General features: G+C 41.9%; 2 protein-coding genes across 2 annotated transcripts in view; one reads left to right on the plus strand and one right to left on the minus strand.

Moving 5' to 3' along the window:
* Positions 1-19,826, minus strand: part of COL26A1 (collagen type XXVI alpha 1 chain) — a 206,033-nt gene that overhangs the window by 114,088 nt on the left and 72,119 nt on the right. The window lies entirely within an intron of this gene.
* Positions 2,757-3,143, plus strand: PFN4 (profilin family member 4). Its single transcript, XM_070945803.1, has one exon. The coding sequence runs from the start codon at positions 2,757-2,759 to the stop codon at positions 3,141-3,143; it is 387 nt and encodes a 128-aa protein (XP_070801904.1).

Genomic DNA, 19,826 nt, shown 5'->3' on the forward strand with positions numbered 1-19,826 from the left:
TCTTTTGTATATTTTATACAAAGTCAGCTTATTGCCCCCACAAACTGCGTCCTCATTTCACCTACGTTAGAAAGGATGGAAGGCTGAGTCAACCTTGAGCCTTGGAGAGATTCGAACCAGCAGAAATTGCAGGCAGCTGTGTTAATAACAGGGTGCACTAAACCACTGTACTATCAAGGCACTGTACTATCAAGATTTGCCTTTGAGCAGGGAGCAAGACAAGGTATAAAGTCCCCTTAGGTCAGGGGTCTCCAACCTTGGCAACTTTAAGACTTGTGGACTTCAACTCCCAGAGTTCCTCAGCCAGCTTACATATAAGGAATATTTGCTGTGATGTTAGAGGTGCAGTGCAGTTGCTGGTGACAGGAATGGGTGTGCATTTTTGTACACAGATGAAGTCATCATTTTGGCCAGCAGCTCAAATGATTTTGCGGCAAATGTCAATCATGTCATATGTCACAGGAAGAAGCACAGAATTGAAAATTAATATAGTGAAGATGAAGGTAGCTGTATGTGAGGGGGGGAAGAGCAAACAAATCCAAGTTATACATAAATGGCAAAAAGCTAGTCAAGGTATTTGTATTGTATTATATTTATTCAATAAGGTATGTTCACTTTCTTGAGTTGACCAAGTATTTAAAAAAAGTGGGATAAGATGATGATGACAATAATAACAATACTAGATAATACAATACTAGACAAGACAGTATTAACAGTAGAGACCTTCTAGATTCTACCATATCTCAAGACCTAAAATGGACACCTAACATCAAAAATGTCATTAAAAAAGCACAACAAAGAAAGTTCTTTCTGCACCAACTAAGAAAGCTCAAACTGCCCAAGGAGCTGCTGATACAGTTCTACAGAGGAATTACTGAGTCTGTCATCTGCACCTCTATAACTGTCTGGTTTGGTTCTGCAACCCAACAAGACAGACACAGACTTCAGAGGATAATTAGAACTGCAGAAAAAACAATTGCTACCAACCTGCCTTCCATTGAGGATCTGTATACTGCATGAGTCAAAAAGAGGTCTGTGAAAATATTTACAAACCCCTCACATCCTGGACATAAACTGTTTCAACTCCTACCCTCAAAACGACGCTATACAGCATTGCACACCAGAACAACTAGACACAAAAACAGTTTTTTCCGAATCTTTATCTTTATCTTTATTTGATTTGTATACCGCCCTTCTCCCGAAGGACTCAGGGCGGTGAACAGCCAAACAGTAAAATACATAAATACAAAATTTAAAAACAGGATAAAATCGAATTAAACAATTTGGCCCAGACAAATTAAAACACCCCAGTCATTTTAAAAACAGATTAAAATTTACATGTTTAAAAAGAAAAGAGGGAAAAAGATTAGGCCAGGCCCGCCTGGTGGAATAAAAAGGTCTTCAAAGCGCTGCGAAAGATGCGCAGATCCGGGATCCTCCGTATCTCCGCGGGGAGCTCATTCCATATAGTAGGTGCCCCCACAGAGAAGGTTCTCCCCCTAGGGGCCGCCAGTCGACATTGTTTGGCTGACGGCACCCGGAGGAGCCCCTCTCTATGAGAGCGTACCGGCTGGTGGGAGGCTATTGGTGGTAGTAGGCAGTCCCGTAAGTAACCAGGTCCTAAGCCATGGAGCGCTCTAAAGATTGACTCAGCCAACCAGGAGGACCCAGATTGTTGGGGGCAATAGGCTGAGTCTGTAAACTGCTTAGAGAGGGCTGTAAAAAGCGCTGTGAAGCGGTATATAAGTAAGTGCTATTGCTACTAACCTCCCAAAAAGGCAATAATTGCATATTTTTGGCCAAATCAATATATTGAGTGCAAGAAACTAGATTTTTCTCAAATATAAAAGGAAAAACTCTGTTTTTGAAAGCTGCACAGGCAGAGGCAGACTCATCTGGGAATCTGTCTACCTAATGGTTTCAGAAATTTTGTGGAAACCTATCTGATGTTGTTTAATAAGCACTTCTCAACTGGTCTATTTACAGGTTTCAGAAAGATTGCTTAGAAATGTCAATGGCTTTATTTAAGAACAAACACTGTGAAATGTCTATTTGGTGGATGGCACTTCTAAGGACCAATAATTGAAGTATTAAAGAAAATCAGAACAATTTTACTGTATTTCATTTTTATCTTTAATCAAATAAATTCTGCAGATTTTTGAACCAGTATAAAAGATCCAAGATTAATAGAGGTATCATTCTTAATTCTTTATTTCTGACTTCATATCTACCGGAAAGGAAAACTATGTCCTCCCCAAAATTAAATTTATAAGTCATTTTACTTTTGCTAAAAATCCAATAAGGGAAGTAATAGATCCCTGTGGTCTATTTTTTGTTTGACATCTTCAATGTCATTTTTCTTTGAGGTGCAATTGGTATTTAAGTCAGGATTAGAAGGAGTGTAGGAGTTATATTCAAGCATCAGTGCAGTCAATACAAGGTTAAGAGACGGAGGTTAGAACACAGGGTGATTTTCCACTCTCTTTTCAATCTGTTAGAAAAAATTCTCCTTGCACACTTTGCTCTGGGTCTCTATCTTTAAAAAGGAAAGAGATTTAAAAATAAAACAAACTTTGCAATTTCATAGAAGAGGCGGGGCTTAACTCTACTCCTTACCTAGTCTATGGTTGAGCATGTGAGCTCAGCATTCTTCATAAACTACAGCTCCCAGAATCCCTTGGGAGAAACCAGGGCAACTAAACTGTTTGCTTTCTCGAGGGAGAAGCCAAAGCCTTAGTTACCAAACTCAGAGGGAGATGAACCAGGCACAAACTCTGCTGCTTGATGGTCTCATCAAGACAAAGCATGTCCACAAAGCTGCCCTTATCAGAATATCCGACATGAATGTGATGACATCAACGCAAGGCTTTGGTATTCAGAACTGGGCCTCAGTCATTGTCCAAGCCTTCTTCAACAACCCGGCCCAAATGCGAAAGGAAGGGCAGTACTTTTATGACCGGTATTATAAATGCTTCCGAGCAGATGGCAACTCCATCTACCTTAAAGCAAAAGAAGAGGGAGTGATACTAGTTAAAACAGCAAGCTTTGTCCTGGTCGGAACATATTGCCAAGGCATGTACCCCAGCGTCTGCGTCGAGGCAGTGGAGAAACTAGCAGACTACCTGAGAGCAAAGGGGAACTGAAGAAAGTAAAGAAGAAGGAAAAGAGCAACAGAACTTTCTACTCAAAATTTTTGCTTGGCACAACCAGGAGAAAAAGAAATGTCCCTTTCTGAACAACACAATGGGTTCCCTGCAGGTCAGTCTCAATGGACGTGTCCTTTGGAGGCACACAGGAGAATACCCAGCATCATCATTAAACACTTTCAAAGTGTAGACAAGTATCTTGAGGTGGAATTGAATTACTATTTCCAGAGAAAGATATAGCAGGCAAGCATGGGCGGAGACGGAGACCATCTCCTTGCTATTAACCTGCAACGAAAAGGAAACCGGCTGAGGTTGGCAGAGCTGTTGCCACGACAACGACAAGTCCCTTGTTGAGAAAAAGAACCACCAGGTTGCCAAGGCAATGGACCACTGGGCTTCTATGGGGAGTTTCCTGTCAGAGCCAGCTCTACCGTTGGACGGAGTAAGGCAGAAGGTTAAAAATGCAGCAAACCATCGTTTCCTTGGTTTTATTCTCAAGAAGAGGCAGTTCTGGGATTTTGCTTTGCCTCAGTTACAACTTGGATTGCCTTTGGTCCTTTTGCTGCCAGACATAAATGTTTTCCATCAAATCTTGGGTGCTCATTGTCTTTGCCATGCCCAGTAATAAACAGGGCAGCTTTTTTCAAGCTGAAGACTGTAACCGGCCACAGACTGGCATGCCAGGGTTGTGCCACTTTGAAAGCAGAGTTTCATGCCATTTTGAAAGCAGACAGGTCCAAGACAAAGGAGTGGGTGAGCAAGGAGGAGTGATTTTAAATTTGAATTAATGTTAATTTGTAAATGTTCAATAAATGTGGTTAATAGTATTCCCTGTCTGAATTATTTTTCTCTTCTCTTCCATTAAGCATTACAGTTGGGGAGGGTGACTTTTGAAGAAGTACAAGCATACCTTGGGGATATTGTGGGTTCAATTCCAGACCACTGCAATAAAGCAAATATCGCAATAAAGTGAGTCACAGAAATGTGTTGGGTTTCCAAGGGCATATAAAAATGATGTTTACAATGAACTGTAGACTATTAAGTGAGCAATAGCATTATGTCTAAAAAAATCCACCAATGTGGATACCTTAATTAAAAAATGACTTTATTGCTAAACAGTGTTAATCATCATTTGAGCCTTCAAAGCAAGCCATAATTATTTTGTTGGTGGAGGGTCTCGTAAAACACACACACACACACACGGAGAGAGAAAGAGAGAGAGGGAGGGAAGGAGGGAGGGAGGGAGAGACAGTATCTGCAAAGCACAATAAAATATAATGCAATAAAATGAGGTATGCTTGTACAAGGGGCCACACACAAGGTTTTCTAAGTCCATATGTGGCCCTGGGGCATAAAAGTGGTCATCCCTTATATAGAGAGGAATAAATAACCTTTTTTATTCTCTTTTTCCATTTTTTCTCTGCCTTTTTCTCATCCCCATCCATTCACCACTTTTGTTTTACTGATACTTTTTTCCTTTCAGCCCTGCAGTTTGCTGGAAAAGAGACAAATTTCTTTTGTTATAAATCTTAACTCACCACCACCACCACCCCAAGGCTGACAATGTTAGGCCAAGGACTGCAGGTTTATTACCTCAGGTAAGGAAACTTGGAGGGAAAGCCTGGGATGCAACTTAGAACACTACAATGTCAATAAAATGAGGCCATTTTAACATCCGAGTTTCCAAAGCTGGGTTTCTCACCTGGCGGAATCTTCTTTACCCATACTGGGACACAGAAATAAAACAAGAGGAGAAAAGCAAGCAATAAAGGATTTAGAATAGTTGTCAATATGTTTTCTTCCATCTAAATTAATACATTAGTTTCTGTACATAGTTTCATTCCAGATAATTCTATTTTTCCATAATTCTATAATTATGATTTTGATTTGACCAGTGGTGGAATTCAAATTTTTTTACTACCGGTTCTGTGGGTGTGGCTTGGTTGGCGTGATTTGGTGGACGTGGTGTAGCTTGGTGGGTGTGGCAGGGGAAGGATATTGCAAAATCTCCATTCCCACCCCACTCCAAGGGAAGGATACTGCAAAATCCTCATTCCCTCCCCACTCCTGGGGCCAGCCAGAGGTGGTATCTGGGATATTGCAAAATCTCACCCCACTCTGGGGCCAGCCAGAGGTGGTATTTGCCGGTTCTCTGAACTACTCAAAATTTCTGCTACCAGTTCTCCAGAACCGGTTAGAACCTGCTGAATAGCACCCCTGGATTTGACTGTTTCTCCAAGGACTTCGGGAAGCACATGGGTTTTCTCCCCCTAATTTCCACTTTATTCATACAACAGCTGAAAACAAGACAGACAGGCAGACAGACAGATAGACCTACAAACAGGGAGGGAGGGAGAGAGAGAGAGAGAGAGACAAAACAACCCCAGGCTGAGTTTCTCGTTAAAAGCTTAAGCATGTTTCAGGCCTTTGTTCCAAAATACTCCTCAAACAGGTGCAACTTAGATACAGCAGATTCCAATAGGCTAAAAATCATTTCAAATAGATGGTCATATAAATTCACAAATATCCTCAACAATAATCATGAGGAAGAGGAGAGCATGCCCACATACAAATGCTCTCCATCCACTTAGTTTCAGGCCCCATCCTTGCAAGCAGTCCTCAAGTTACAAAGGCAATTGGGATGTGGTTGTAAAGCTTGATGTCATGTGACTGAATTGCTTAGCAACAACCATCCCAATTGCTGTCAAAGCCCCAGGAATATGTAGGTCATTAAACAAGGCCCTCACATAACAATGTGGGAAGAAGTGGGATTCCCAGGCAAACAACCCAGCAGGCAGTGCTATGAATGGGTGCTATAGAGCACAAGCAAGCAGAGGCATGGGTGGGCAGATGAGCAAGTGCTATAGGTGCTATGAAGTGGGTGGGTGGGTGGGCAGGTGCTTCAGGCAGGGACTATAGAGGCAGGCAAAAAAACAGCAAGACCCATCTTCTGCCAGTTTCCCAGTTGCTTGTGCGAAGACAGAATGGAAGGTAACCAATGGCGTTGATATCACTGCAGGATGCTGCAACTATAGTAATTGTGAGTTGGATGCCAAATGCTAAAATTCCAATCACATGACCGCAGGGATGTTGTTAACAGTCACAACTTTATGGATTGGTCATAAGTCTCCTTCATTCATCACTCTGTTGTAACTTTGAACAGCCGCTGAATAAGTGGTTGTAATCTGAGGTCAACCTGTATTCTCTAAGAGGGAAAGCTGGAAGCAGATTTCTTTCTTTCTTTTTTTTTTTTTTGGAATCAAGTTTTATTGATCCCCCCCCCCACATTCACCCGCATCTTTTTTTGAACAGAGTATTGGCCATTTCTTATCTTATACAATTTTTCAAGTTCAAATACATTTTACTCAATTACAATTTTTGCCAAAATCTTCCTTTTTTCCCTATTTTTTCTTTAATTCATATCTCAATATTTCTATATTTATTTTTATATATAAACAACGTCTTCATTCGCTCTCAAATTCTAATTTTCCTGTTTGTTCACATTTATTCTCTTTTATTTTTTAACAATTTCTTCTTTATCTTCATATATTCATATGTGTGTTCGGGGTTGCCTTTCTTCCATTTCCTCTTTTTTGTTATACAACAATCTTTCTTCTCAGTCTCTTCCCTCTCCCTCACTTCCTTCTTACTTTCTTTCCCTCTTCTCCTGCTCCTTACTACTTCCCCTTCCTTTCTCCTTCTCCTCCTTTCTTCCTCCCTGACTAACCCTCTCTCCTACTCTGATTTCCCCTTCCTTTTCTTCCTCCCCCTCTTCTATCCCTCTCTCCCCTTCTCTCCCATCTCTCTACTTCTTCTTCCATCTCTCTCTATTGCTGTATAGATTTTCAATTTAATATTTTCACTATGGTGTCCAGGCAACCCCGACCTTTCTTTCATTTATTAAATATCTTTCTCAAAATTCTTATCTTTTTAATTGTTAACAATATATATTTATAATTCACAGCTTAATCATTTCTAATTGCCCCCAATCTAATTACTTCTTATTTTAATCTTAATTCACCTTCTTTCTTTTTTTGATTACATTTCAAATATATAGTTTAAAATATTCCAATTTATTACAATTCCTCCAATTAAATTTATTCATATTATTACAACTTATCATTTTATAAACCTCTAACACTGCACTTAAAACTTTGACAATTCTTTCAATTTCTCAAATTTTCAATAGAGCATGTTTAAAACATAAAACATCAAACATAAATCTTATTTCATTTACTTCATACATCTCTATAATTTCCCATTATTTTAAATCACTTAATTAGTATCACTTTTATCTTTTTTCTAACATTCATCTTATCTGTTAAATCTTACAATTCTAAATTTATTCCCCCTTTCATTTCTCCTTTAATTTTTATATCCAACCAATCTGTTTATAATCCAATCCAAATCTGAAAAGTCCAAATTCCAACTTCACATTTTCATTCATATTCAACTTTAAATCTTTAGTCGGGTTCTCCTATAGAGCGCTTGTCACTTCCGTATTTTTTCTCTATCAGTTGTCTCCCCTGTCGCTATTTAGCCGCTATTTCCACACTGGGGTAATTCTAAAATTTTCCAATTTTTCTTTTATTACCAGTGAGTTGACCAATCACTCATCCGATACCAGTACTCTGTCCAAATCTTTACTCCTGCACAACACTTATTCCGGATGCTCCGGCTTCATGGCGATTCGCATTGATTGCCGCCCCCCATTGCCGGATCGAAGAGTTTTCTTGGGCTTTCCGAGGAACTTGCCTGTTCCTCTATAGCTACCGAGCTGCCTCTCCTTCTTCACTGTCCCTACAGGACAGATCCGGTCTGAAAACCCCTCCCCCAGAGATGATTCGTCTTTGGAGCCTGGTATTTTCCCAACCAGTCACGCCGCTCGTGGAAGCAGATTTCTGCTTTAGCATGGTTCAAATGATTCCATCAGATATCCCTGCTACAGTATTTCCTAGTATGCCAAGGACTGTGTGAAGATACAGGTAGTCCTCAACTTACAACCATTTGTTTAAACTGTTTGAAACTGTTAGAATTTATGGCAAATTCCATGAAAATACTTTATTGATCTTCAGTCCTACTTCTTCCCTACACATCACACAGACATACATACAGAGAGAGAGAGATTCATTTACCTCTGATATTCTGTGATCAAGCTTTTATGACTCTGTAATCCCTTAATTCAGGGTAGGAGAAGGAGAAAAACCTAGGTAATACAGTTAAAAATGGGACTTTTAACCTAATACATTATGCAAGATTTCCGCCACCCAGTCATATCTCTTTCAAGAGTCTCAAACCCTTCCTTGGTTTTCTATTTTTTTTCCCACTGTAATTTTCTAGCATTCTGCATTATTTATTTGAAAAATGTACACATTGTACTTCATAATATAGCTTTCTTAAGCTATATTAATATAGCTTAATGTTTATAATGTTTAAAAAACCCTGATCCTAATCTTATATACTTCATTAATGGTTTCGAAGAGTAAGCTACCATATTGGTCCAGGGCAAGTTAGTAGATAGATGGTTTTTACTTCCCAGAGTAGAGTTGATTGGCTCAAAATCATCCAGCTGGCTTCCATGGCTGAAGTTCAACCCATTCCTAGTCCAGCACCTTAACTGGACTAGGAATGATCTATTAACTATTACATGATATTGGCTCTCAAAATTGATATAAAAGCATATAAACATAAATACAAAAATACATAAAATTGTCTGCTACAACGTCCTACCTGTCAATGACTACTTCAACTTCAACCGCAATAATAAACGGGCAAACAATAGATACAAACTCATAGTAAACCGCTCCAAACTTGATTGCAGAAAATACGACTTCGACAACAGAGTGGTCAATGCCTGGAATGCCCTACCTGACTCTGTTGTTACATCCTCAAACCCCCATAACTTTAACCTTAAACTGTCTAGCGTGGACTTCACCCCATTCCTAAGAGGTCCGTAAAGGGGGCGTGCATAAGTGCACCAGCGTGCCTACCATCCCTGTCCTACTGTCCCCGTTTATTCATAGTCATTTCTTACGTTTATACTTATACCTGTTTATACTTACATGTTTATATGTTATGTTTATTCTTATACTTATTTTCTCATACATGCTTGACAAATAAATAAATAAATAAATAAAAATAAAATAAAAATAAATGAAGTGGTAAACAGCAGAAAGAAAATAAACTTAAAAACTCCATTGCTGCATGAATATTAAAGCATTAGAGTTACAGTAGAAGTCATGGAAGAATAAAAGTGCCTTTCCCTGATGCTAAAAAGATACTAAAATAAGGTCTAAGGCTATCTCACTAGGGCGCACCCACTAAGTAAACTTGTTCCTATGAAGTTACCCATTATATGTTACTACGAGAATTACGTGTAGCCGAATTTCCAACAATGATCTCGGCCAGGAGCATGAGCATACTGTTCTTCATATTCTACATATTCCTTCTACAGAGGAATTATTGGGTCTGTCATATGCACCTCTATAACTATCTGGTTTGGTCCTGCAACCCAACAAGACAGACACAGACTTCAGGGGATAATTAGAACTGCAGGAAAAACAATTACTACCAACCTGCCTTCCATTGAGGACCTGTATACTGCACGAGTCAAAAAGAGGTCTGTGAAAATATTTACAAACCCCTCACATCCTGGACATAAACTGTTTCAACTCCTACCCTCAAAACGACGCTATACAGCACTGCATACCAGAACAACTAGACACAAAAACAGTTTTTTCCGAATCTTTCTCTTTCCCTTTCTCTTTATTTGATTTGTATACCGCCCTACTCCCGAAGTACTCAGGGCGGTGAACAGCCAAACAATAAATACAAAATTTAAAAACAGGATAAAATCAAATTAAACAATTTGGCCCAGACAAATTAAAACACCCCAGTCATTTTAAAAACAGATTAAAATTTTCATATTAAAAAGAAAAAGGGAAAAGATTAGGCCAGGCCCGCCTGGTGGAATAAAAAGGTCTTAAGAGCGCGGCGGAAGATGCGCAGATCTGGGATCCTCCGTATCTCTGGGGGGAGCTCATTCCAGATAGTAGGTGTCCCCACAGAGAAGGCTCTCCCCCTAGGGGCCACCAGTTGACATTGTTTGGCCGACAGCACCCGGAAGAGCCCCCCTCTATGAGAGTGTACCAGCCGGTGGGAGGCTATTGGTGGTAGTAGGCGATCCTGTAGATAACCAGGTCCTAAGCCTAAGGCATAAATTGTTTCAACTCCTACCCTCAAAACAACGTTATAGAGCACTGCACACCAGAACAACTAGACACAAGAACAGTTTTTTCCCCAAACGCCATCACTCTGCTACACAAATAATTCCCTCAACACTGTCAAACTATTCACACTAGGCTGCATTACTATTGCTATTGGTCTTCTCATCGTTCCTATCGCCCATCTCCTCCCACTTGTGACTGCATGACTGTAACTTTGCTGCTTGTATCCTTGCGATTTATATTGATATTGATTGTTTCCTAGTATGATTTGATTGTTTATTGTAGCATATGACTGTCACTGGATGTTGTGCCTTGTGATTCTTGACGAGTGTATCTTGTCTTTTTATGTACACTGAGAGCATATGCACCAAAGACAAATTCCTTGTGTGTCCAATCACACTTGGCCAATAAAGAATTCTATTCTATTCTATTCTATTCTATTCTATTCTATTCTATTCTATTCTATTCTATTCTATTCTATTCTATTCTATATAATAAATCAATAAATAAACCTTAGGTTGCAGATAATAGATGGGAGGAAGTTTCATTACATGTACTGTGCTGGGAATGGTCATAAAGTATAATTGACATTTGTGAAGCCTCTCAATAAAATGAACAAAGCATGATGTACATTTAACTGAATCCAAAGTTGAAATATTGTTCATGAGAATGGCAAGGTATCATGGCCACTTTTGTAAGCCAAGGCTTAAGAGGATACGGCCTTTAAATATTTATAGAACTACAAGCCAGAGCATTCAAGACCACTGCCCATGCTAGTTGAATTAAACATCTGTTGTGCCAAATGCTCCAACTTTGTGTCAAGCACTTGGAAATGAATTCCAGATCTTTTTTCTCTTTCTTGTAAAATCCTCTTTTGAGAGCCTGATAGCTATTGTAATTTGCAGTGCAGGCAAAGTAATGAAGCTGAAAAAGCAAAGGAACTATGATTTGGATACCCAACCATATAAAAGCTCTTCTTTCCAGATTGGTGGCTGAAAATGGGGAAATGCTAAATGAAATTTTGCATGATAAGAAAACTGGGATTATCTAGTAGGCAAGGAACACAATCAAATGTTGACCAAAATGGAGAAATAGGCAAAAGGCCAGGCAATAAGATTCCAAAATAAATAATGTAAAAAAAAATGTTTCTTTTTACAAAGATAATGGAGGAAATAAATACCTAAATCAAAATATCAACTAAGCGAGGTCAGTTTAATCCACTGATAATTAGCATGCTGTGCCAGAATAGACGACTATAGCTGAGCTCTGCAAAATATAAATTACTAAACTGGATGGATCCAGGGACTGATGCATCTTGGTATCCCATGCAGTTTTTATCTCCCTGCTCTACAATATTGTCTGAAAGAGAAAAGTGAGTATACAGTGCCAAGATTCCCAGCCAGAGAACACTTGCTGAGAGGTTAGAAAGGAGAGGGCCTAAAAAAAGGCAACCTGTGTGGCAGCCACCACCACCCTTCCTGGAATGACTCACCCCCAAAGGCTTAAGTGACCCCCCCCCCTCCCAATAGCATTCTGAGAGTCTGTATAAATTTAACTGTTCTGACAGATCTTTGGAATTTGCTGTTTTATATTTACTGGCAACAAATGCAAGCATTACTGTAATTATATATGGTTATCCTTTGGGTTTGTTGTATTATTGTGTTATTTTATTGGCTATGTTACCTTGTGCTTATATACTGCCTAAAGGTCTTGAAATTGAGATGCATGCATTCTATAAATATATGAATGAGCAGCATAAAATGCGGTAAATAAATGCAGAAATAATCACAAGCAGGACAAAGATGCCGAAAGTGACACGAAAATTCCACCCAATTTTAAATATGTATACTATTTGATATATTCAAAAATAGATATTTTCAACATTTCTGGTTTCTTGGATTCTTAGAAGGAACTAAGATATATTCACACAGGATTGATCTAGAAACAATTAGCTATAAAAGCTACAGTTGTTTACATAGGCTTATAAATTCTGATCAAAGTATATGTTTAATGAACCCCTTATATGCTTGCTTGTGGAATTTTTTCACTTCTCCTTGCACTTAAGCATTAAGAACGGGGTTGGTTCTATTATGCTTTGAGATTATGTTGTAGTAACCAGTGGCAGAGGAAACATTTTGCAGGTAGAAGACAGAATGCATTCAGCTAAATATAAACATATCCAAAAAGCTAATGTCTGAAATTCTTTAATTAGAGAGGAGAAAGGTAAAGGTTTTTGGAATGGCATTCACAGTACCCAGAATTAAGCATAATGGGAAATCTCAAAAAAACAATGCATGCAAAGAAACTTGGCAATAATTCTGGGCAAGAAAAATTGGGCAAGAAAGAGTAAGAAAAAACTCCAAAAGCAAGAATTTAGCTTAGTGGACTACAAGACATATCTGCAAGCTGTTATTGTTTCCAAAGAAAGTGTGCCAAAGAAAGTGAAGGGCATCCAAAATTATGCTATATTCATGTTTAATATGAATCTGTATTTAACTTAGGTCAGGAGTGTCAAACTCGATTTCATTGAGGGCCACATCAGGGTTGTGTTTTACCTTGGGGGGCTGGGTGCAGTGGTGAAATCCAAATTTTTTTACTGCCAGTTCTGTGGGCATGGCTTGGTGAGCGCGGTGTTGCTTGGTGGGCATGGCTTGGTGACCGTGGCAGGGGAAGGATACTGCAAAATCTCCATTCCCACCCCACTCCTAGTGGAAGAATATTGCAAAATCTCCATTCCCTCCCCACTCTGGGGCCAGCCAGAGGTGGTATTTGCCGGCTCTCTGAACTACTCCAAATTTCCATTACAGGTTCTCCGAACTGCTCAAAATTTCTGCTACCGGTTCTCCAGAACCTGTCAGAACCTGCTGGATTTCACCCCTGGCTGGGTGGATATGGCCAGGGTGAGCGTGGCCAGCTCAACATCACTCGTGTCAGGGGCACCTGTGGTGGCCCAAGCGCTCTGCCAGTAAAAGGGGAGCTCCATTTTCGCTGGCAGAGGGTTGCAGGAGGCCATTGCAGCTGAAAATGGAGCTGGGGAGCGTGCAGCGTGCTGGTCCTTCACTGTTTCCAAGGCAGCCCCATGGGCCAGTTCTAAGCACCCGCGGGCCGGATCCAGCCTGCGGGACTTGAGTTTGACACCCCTGGCTTAGGTAGTCAATGAAAAATACAAGCCTAAAAGACAGGCCTAAACATTTTCGTACAATTATTAGAGAACCTAAAGAATAGCTATGAAGACCAGTTTCTATGAGAAGAAGCAAATAGTGGCAGCAGGAACATCCTTAAGCAGAACCGCTTAAATCAGTTCTCTTGATGTTTTTTGTATTACGTGAAACTGCAGGTAATATGGACGTACCCTTAAGCATACCTTCATAAAAGCTAGATGCTTCATTCTAGAAAAAAAAATATGCTAAGGAAAGTACATTTGACCTTATATATATATCCTGAACTACCACAAAGTCACAGCTTGCAAACAACTCTTCCCAGAATAACCAGGTAGAGCAATTGTCGTCCTTGGTGAATTGCTGCTATTCCTTTAAAACATAAAAAGAATCTGTATCTAAAAAGGACAGAAGACAGGGTTGACATTTATATGAGCAAACGTAAAACAGTTGTCATTAGCTGGCTGCATCAAATTGGTGCCAAGATTCAAAGTTGATTGGGGACATTTTAGCCTCCCCAGAGAAGATCCTCGTCTTTGAACTTCTAAGCACATGGGAGAAGGGAAACAGACTAGGTTGAGGTGTCAGCATTATCTTGGATTCAAATCAATCAAGTTGATGCATGTTGCAATAATTAGTGCACATCACCTCTGGGCTGCCCCCTTCCATATGGTCTTTATATCAGGATTTAGCAGTCTGGGTGGCTGAATAGGCTCATTTCCTGTTCTAGCTAAAAACTCCTTTTGCTCCAAACAGAGAGAGAGAGAGAGAGAAAGAGAGAGAGAGAGAAATAAAGTCAAGCTTATTATACAGCAGAATTGTTTGAATAAAGGCCTTCAAAGCCAAAAAACAATTCCTGCTAAGTTCTTCATTATCTTACCAACCTAACTAGATACAAGCAAAAGGAATAAACAAATAAATACTGATGAGTCCCCAAGGCTAGTATGCCTCACACGTTTCATCACACAGATTAATTTGCAGCATCTTCTATGATCCAGGTCCCAAAATTGAAGGATGCTAGAAATATTGAATCTAGGATTCAGGCAGCTGGAATCAAATAATTCCTTTAAGTAGCAAAGAAACTGTCCAGATATTTTGCTATCAAAGGTGAAAGATAAATAGTAATCTCCTTCCACATAAAGAAACTGGTTAGATTTCTTTCTTCTAACTGAAGAAAGTCCAAAATTCTCTATCCCATCCAACTGTGGCCAACTTAAGAAGGCATTTGACAGGCTACATAAGAACTGCATCTTACACTGCCTACTCATTACCCAGGGTCTAGGACAATTTTCCATGGCTGACTCCCCGTGGCTAACTCACTGCAGGATAACTCACCATGGGACAATTCAACGCAGGATAACTCAAGACAGAGACAACTGAATTATGCCACAGCGAGATGTCTCACAGTGAGTTGGCTGCAGCAAGACATTGGGGCGGGTTGACTGGGGCTAGCTGGCCGGGGTGAATTGTCCCATTACACATTGCCCACTCAAACTTTTATTTGTTGCTACTAGCTGCCAGTTTTATTATTATAATTATTAGAAAGAGCAATTCTCCTTGGATCAGTAGTAATTAAAGAGGTTGGTAATTAGTATGGCTGAAATTTATACAATAGCAAGGAGTTTGCTAAGTAAAGATTGATTTATTCAAATTTGGCCTTCAGTGTTTAGCTCTCATGAACAAACTATTTTTAACAGATTATTTATAAGATCTCTGGTCAAAAATACTGAATATCATAGAATCAGGACTGGAAGGGATCTTGGAGATCATCTAGACCAGGGTGTCGTGGGCTGGTGGGGGGAGGGGGCGCCTCCTGCAGCACCCTGCTGGCCAAAAAGGGATGTGGGGGTGGATGTGTGGCTCCCCTGAGCCTCGTTTTTGCCATCCCCGGCCTCCAGCAGCACTCTACTGGCCAAAAATGGGCCACAAGGCCCCCATGGAGCCGTTTTTGGCCCCCTGTTTTTGGCCAGCAGAGTGCTGCAGGAGGCCATGCAGGTTGAAAACGAGGCACGGGGAGGCTGCACAAAGCCCATTTTAGCTGCCAGAGACACCCAGGCCAGTCCTTTGATATTTCCAGGCCGGCCCCATGGGCCAGATTTAAGCACTCCATGGGCCAAATCTGGCCCGCAGGCCTTGAGTTTGACACCCCTGATCTAGTCCAACTCTTTGCCCAAGATAGGAATCTCATCCCAGGCAACTGGCTATCTAGCCTTTGTTTAAAAATATTGATAGAGTTACTGCAAATCCTTCAAGGAGGCTGTTCCACTGCTTAATAGCTTTATTTACTTATTTACTTACCAAATTTATATGGCCACTCATCTCACAAGACATGACAGTGGGCAACATATAGCAAACAAAAAAAAAGTATAAATATGTCAACTGCAGTTATATTAAACCCGCACTAACAAGATTTGTTCAGCAATGGAGTCACTTCAAGATCTGACCGGTCCCGCGACCCTTAAGGTTGATGACAAAGCCAGGTCTTGAGGGACTTCTCAAAAATAAGGAGGGATGGAACTGTTCTCACTTCAAGGAAGAGAATGTTCCATATAAGGCAAGTGCCATGGCAGAGAAGGCTCTCCTCCTTGGACTCGCTGAATGTAATTTCCCGAGGGACAAGAACCAGTGGATTCTTTTGAAACAAACAGATGTAATCGGGCAGAGGTGGTTCCTCAGATAACCTGACCTCATACCATGAAGGGCTTTAAAGGTCAAAACCAGCACTTTGAATTGGATCCGAGATGTCATACTGATATACTTAAAACTTTGCATCTCTCCTTAAGATTTCAAATGTGCAGCCTCCAACTATTTTTTTTTCCTCCCCAGTTCCTTTCGCTACCTGCTGTCCTTTAAAAAAATCATTGAACCATTAATGTTTTATTAAAATAACAAATGTGGTCATACAACACCACTGCATGGTACAGAGAACATTTCACCAGTAAGAAGCCTGGTCTGGTCTGGATGCCCTTTTCCTGCTTGCTGGCTTCTGAACTCTTTTTTGTAAGACTCCTGTTGTGGCCTGCCAGATGCCAGCGGAGCTGGCGGCAGACTCGGACAATGAGGAAGTTGGGGAGGAACTTAGGCCAGTTCTGGAGTCTGGGGAAGGCTCTAATGGATGCTCTGCATCAGACGCAGAGATAGAGCCAGGGCTGTCCAACATTTCCCAGCCACCAAAGGCAGAGGCGGCTGCCTTTGGAGGCTGAGATGAGTGAGGAGGAAGAATAGCTAGGGCCTGTTCCAGATGCACTTATGTGCAGAGCAGTTAGGAGAGGTGAACAATGGAGGACAAGGAGTCGACTCAGGAAGCAAAGGACACATGGACTCTGAATGTCCCCTCCCTGGCTGGGGAATAAATAGAAGGAAAGAGGAGTGGTTGTCATAGGAGACAACAGTTCATATTTCTGAAGATTTTGCTCATTGTGTTTTGTGCCACAAATTTGCAGCTCACGGCCTTGCAATTATCGCAAGGAACTGATAAGATCTGTTACTGCAGTTAACTCCTTGAAGAACTATTGCCTGGACTTTTCAGTGGGTGAATGCAATTAATTCACAAGAGGTAAATAAAGAGGGTTTTTTCGTGACAAGGAGTCTGTTTCTTGCTTCTGCTAAGGCTGGGTCAGAACAACTCCGGCAAGGCAGGAGAAAACAATTAGGATAGCTACCATCCAAGGCAGTGGTGGGTTGCCCCCGGTTTGGACCGATTCGCAAGAACCGGTAGTAAAACCGGCTGGACGCTCCACCCAGCGCCCCGGATGTCGTCATGCGTAGAAGCTTCCTGTTGCGAACTGGTAGTAAAGGTAAGTAGAACCCACCCCTGATCCAAGGGGATGAGGTTTCAGGGTCTATGACTGCACAGCTTTCAAACAAAACAATCATTTATTTGACAAACTGCTAAAGAAAAGGCTTTTGTAAGCCCAGTGAGTTGTGTGGCCATATAAATTTTCTTAAATAAATAAATAATTAAAAAAAAAAACAATGATAGATCATCACAAAATAAGGAGCATAACAGAGAAAAACATGGAGAAATTTTCTTAGGAATTTAACTAATTTTGTATCCTTATACTGTAAGTAAAGTTCTTACATGCGTTAGGAGGAGCACAAGACATGGAATATGAAAAGGGGTTATATGGTTCAGCACACCCATTAATTGGCCAAGTCTTCCCCACAAAAAGATGGAAATTAAGAAGGAGCTCTTTAGATTGCCCCAAGGAGATGATGATGATGATGATAATAATAATAATAATAATAATAATAATAATAATAATAATAATAATAATAACAATAATAATAGTAATAATTTTATTTCTATACCGCCCTTCTCCCGAAGGACTCAGGGCAGTGTACAGCCTAAAACAGAATAAACATCAATTTAAAATAATTTAAAAATATTAAATAAATTTGGCTTAATTTAAAACCCCAAAAATTTAAAACATCCAATTTAAAATTATGTTGCTAACCCAGCCTGGCGGAACAATAGGGTCTTGAGTGCGCAGCGAAATACCCGGAGGTCAGAAATCTTACGAATTTCCGGGGGCAGTTCATTCCACAGGGCTGGGGCTCCCACAGAGAAGGCCCTCCCCCTGGGTGTCGCCAGCCGACATGACTTGGCCGATGGCACCCTGAGGAGACCCTCTCTGTGGGAGCGGACTGGTCAGTGGGAGGCTATTGGTGGCAGAAGACGGTCTCGAAGGTACCCGGGTCCAATGCCATGGAGCGCTTTAAAGGTGGTAACCAACACCTTGAATCGCACCCGGAAGACCACTGGGAGCCAGTGCAGCTCGCGCAGGAGGGGTGTCATGTGGGCACAACGAGTTGCGCCCATAACCACCCGCGCGGCCGCATTCTGGACCAGTTGGAGCCTCCGAGTGCTCTTCAAGGGGAGCCCCATGTAGAGAGCATTGCAGTAGTCCAACCGGGAGGTAACAAGGGCGTGAGTGATTGTGCGCAGGGCGTCCCGATCCAGAAAGGGCTGCAACTGGCGAATCAGGCGGACCTGATAAAAGGCCCCCCTGGCCACAGCCGTCATATGTTCTTCTAAAGACAGCCGTGCATCCAGGAGGACACCCAGATTGCGAGCCCTCTCTGTGGGGGGCAAAGATTCACCCCCAATAGTCAGCGATGGCACCTGCTGACTATATCGGGACGCCGGAAGCCACAACCACTCGGTCTTGGAAGGGTTGAGTCTGAGCCTGTTCCTCCCCATCCAGACCCGCACTGCCTCCAGGCAGCGAGACATCACATCAAGGGCATCGTTGGGGTGGTCTGGGGTGGAGATGTACAGCTGAGTGTCGTCAGCGTACAGGTGACACTTCACCCCAAAACCACGGATGATCTCACCCAGCGGCTTCACATAAATGTTGAACAGGAGGGGCGAGAGGACCGACCCTTGCGGCACTCCCCATGCGAGATGCCTCGAGGTCGACCTCTGTCCCCCTGCCAACACAAACTGCGAGCGGTTGGAGAGGAAGGAGGAGAACCACCGCAGAACGGTGCCCCCTATTCCCAACCCCCTCAACTGCCGCAGCATGATACCATGGTCGATGGTATCAAAAGCCGCTGAGAGGTCTAATAGGACTAGGACAGAGGAACAACCCCTGTCCCGAGCCCTCCAGAGATCATCCACCAACGCGACCAATGCCGTTTCTGTGCTGTGCCCCTGCCTGAAGCCCGACTGGCACGGGTCCAGATAGATAGCTTCATCCAGGTGTCGGGGAAGCTGTCGTGCCACCACGCTCTCAACAACCTTCGCCACAAAACGAAGGTTGGAGACCGGACGATAGTTGGCTAATTCAGCCGGGTCCAGGGAAGGCTTCTTGAGGAGGGGCCTCACTACCGCCTCTTTCAAGGCGGCAGGAAAGGCACCCTCGCTCAAAGAAGCAGTTATAATCCCCTGGAGCCAGCCTCGTGTAACCTCCCGGGAGGCCAGTACCAACCAGGAGGGACACGGGTCCAATAAACACGTGGCGGCACTAATCTTACCCAGAACCCTGTCCACATCCTCGGGAGCCACAGGATCAAACTCCTCCTAGATAACATTCTCAAGACCTGCCCTCGTCTCCTCCCGTGGACTCATCCAATCGGAGTCCAAGCCATCCCGAATCCGAGCAACTTTATCGTGCAGGAATTGCACAAAATCCTCAGCACGACCCTGCAAGGGATCTTCCCGCACTCCCCCCCGAAGAAGGGAGTGGGTCACCCTAAACAGGGCGGCTGGGCGGTTCTCTGCAGATGTGATAAGAGCGGAAAAATGGTTAGATTTTGCCGCTTTTATCGCCACTAGGTAGGTCTTGATATAA

The sequence above is a fragment of the Pituophis catenifer genome, unplaced genomic scaffold (assembly GCF_029215685.1).
Source record: "Pituophis catenifer annectens isolate HBS135680 unplaced genomic scaffold, rPitCat1.0.hap2 SCAF_1, whole genome shotgun sequence".
NCBI lineage: Eukaryota > Metazoa > Chordata > Lepidosauria > Squamata > Colubridae > Pituophis > Pituophis catenifer.

Excerpts from the sequence above, each read along its gene's own strand:
- PFN4 (XM_070945803.1), top strand. The coding sequence starts at position 2,757 with ATGAACCAGGCACAAACTCTGCTGCTTGATGGTCTCATCAAGACAAAG.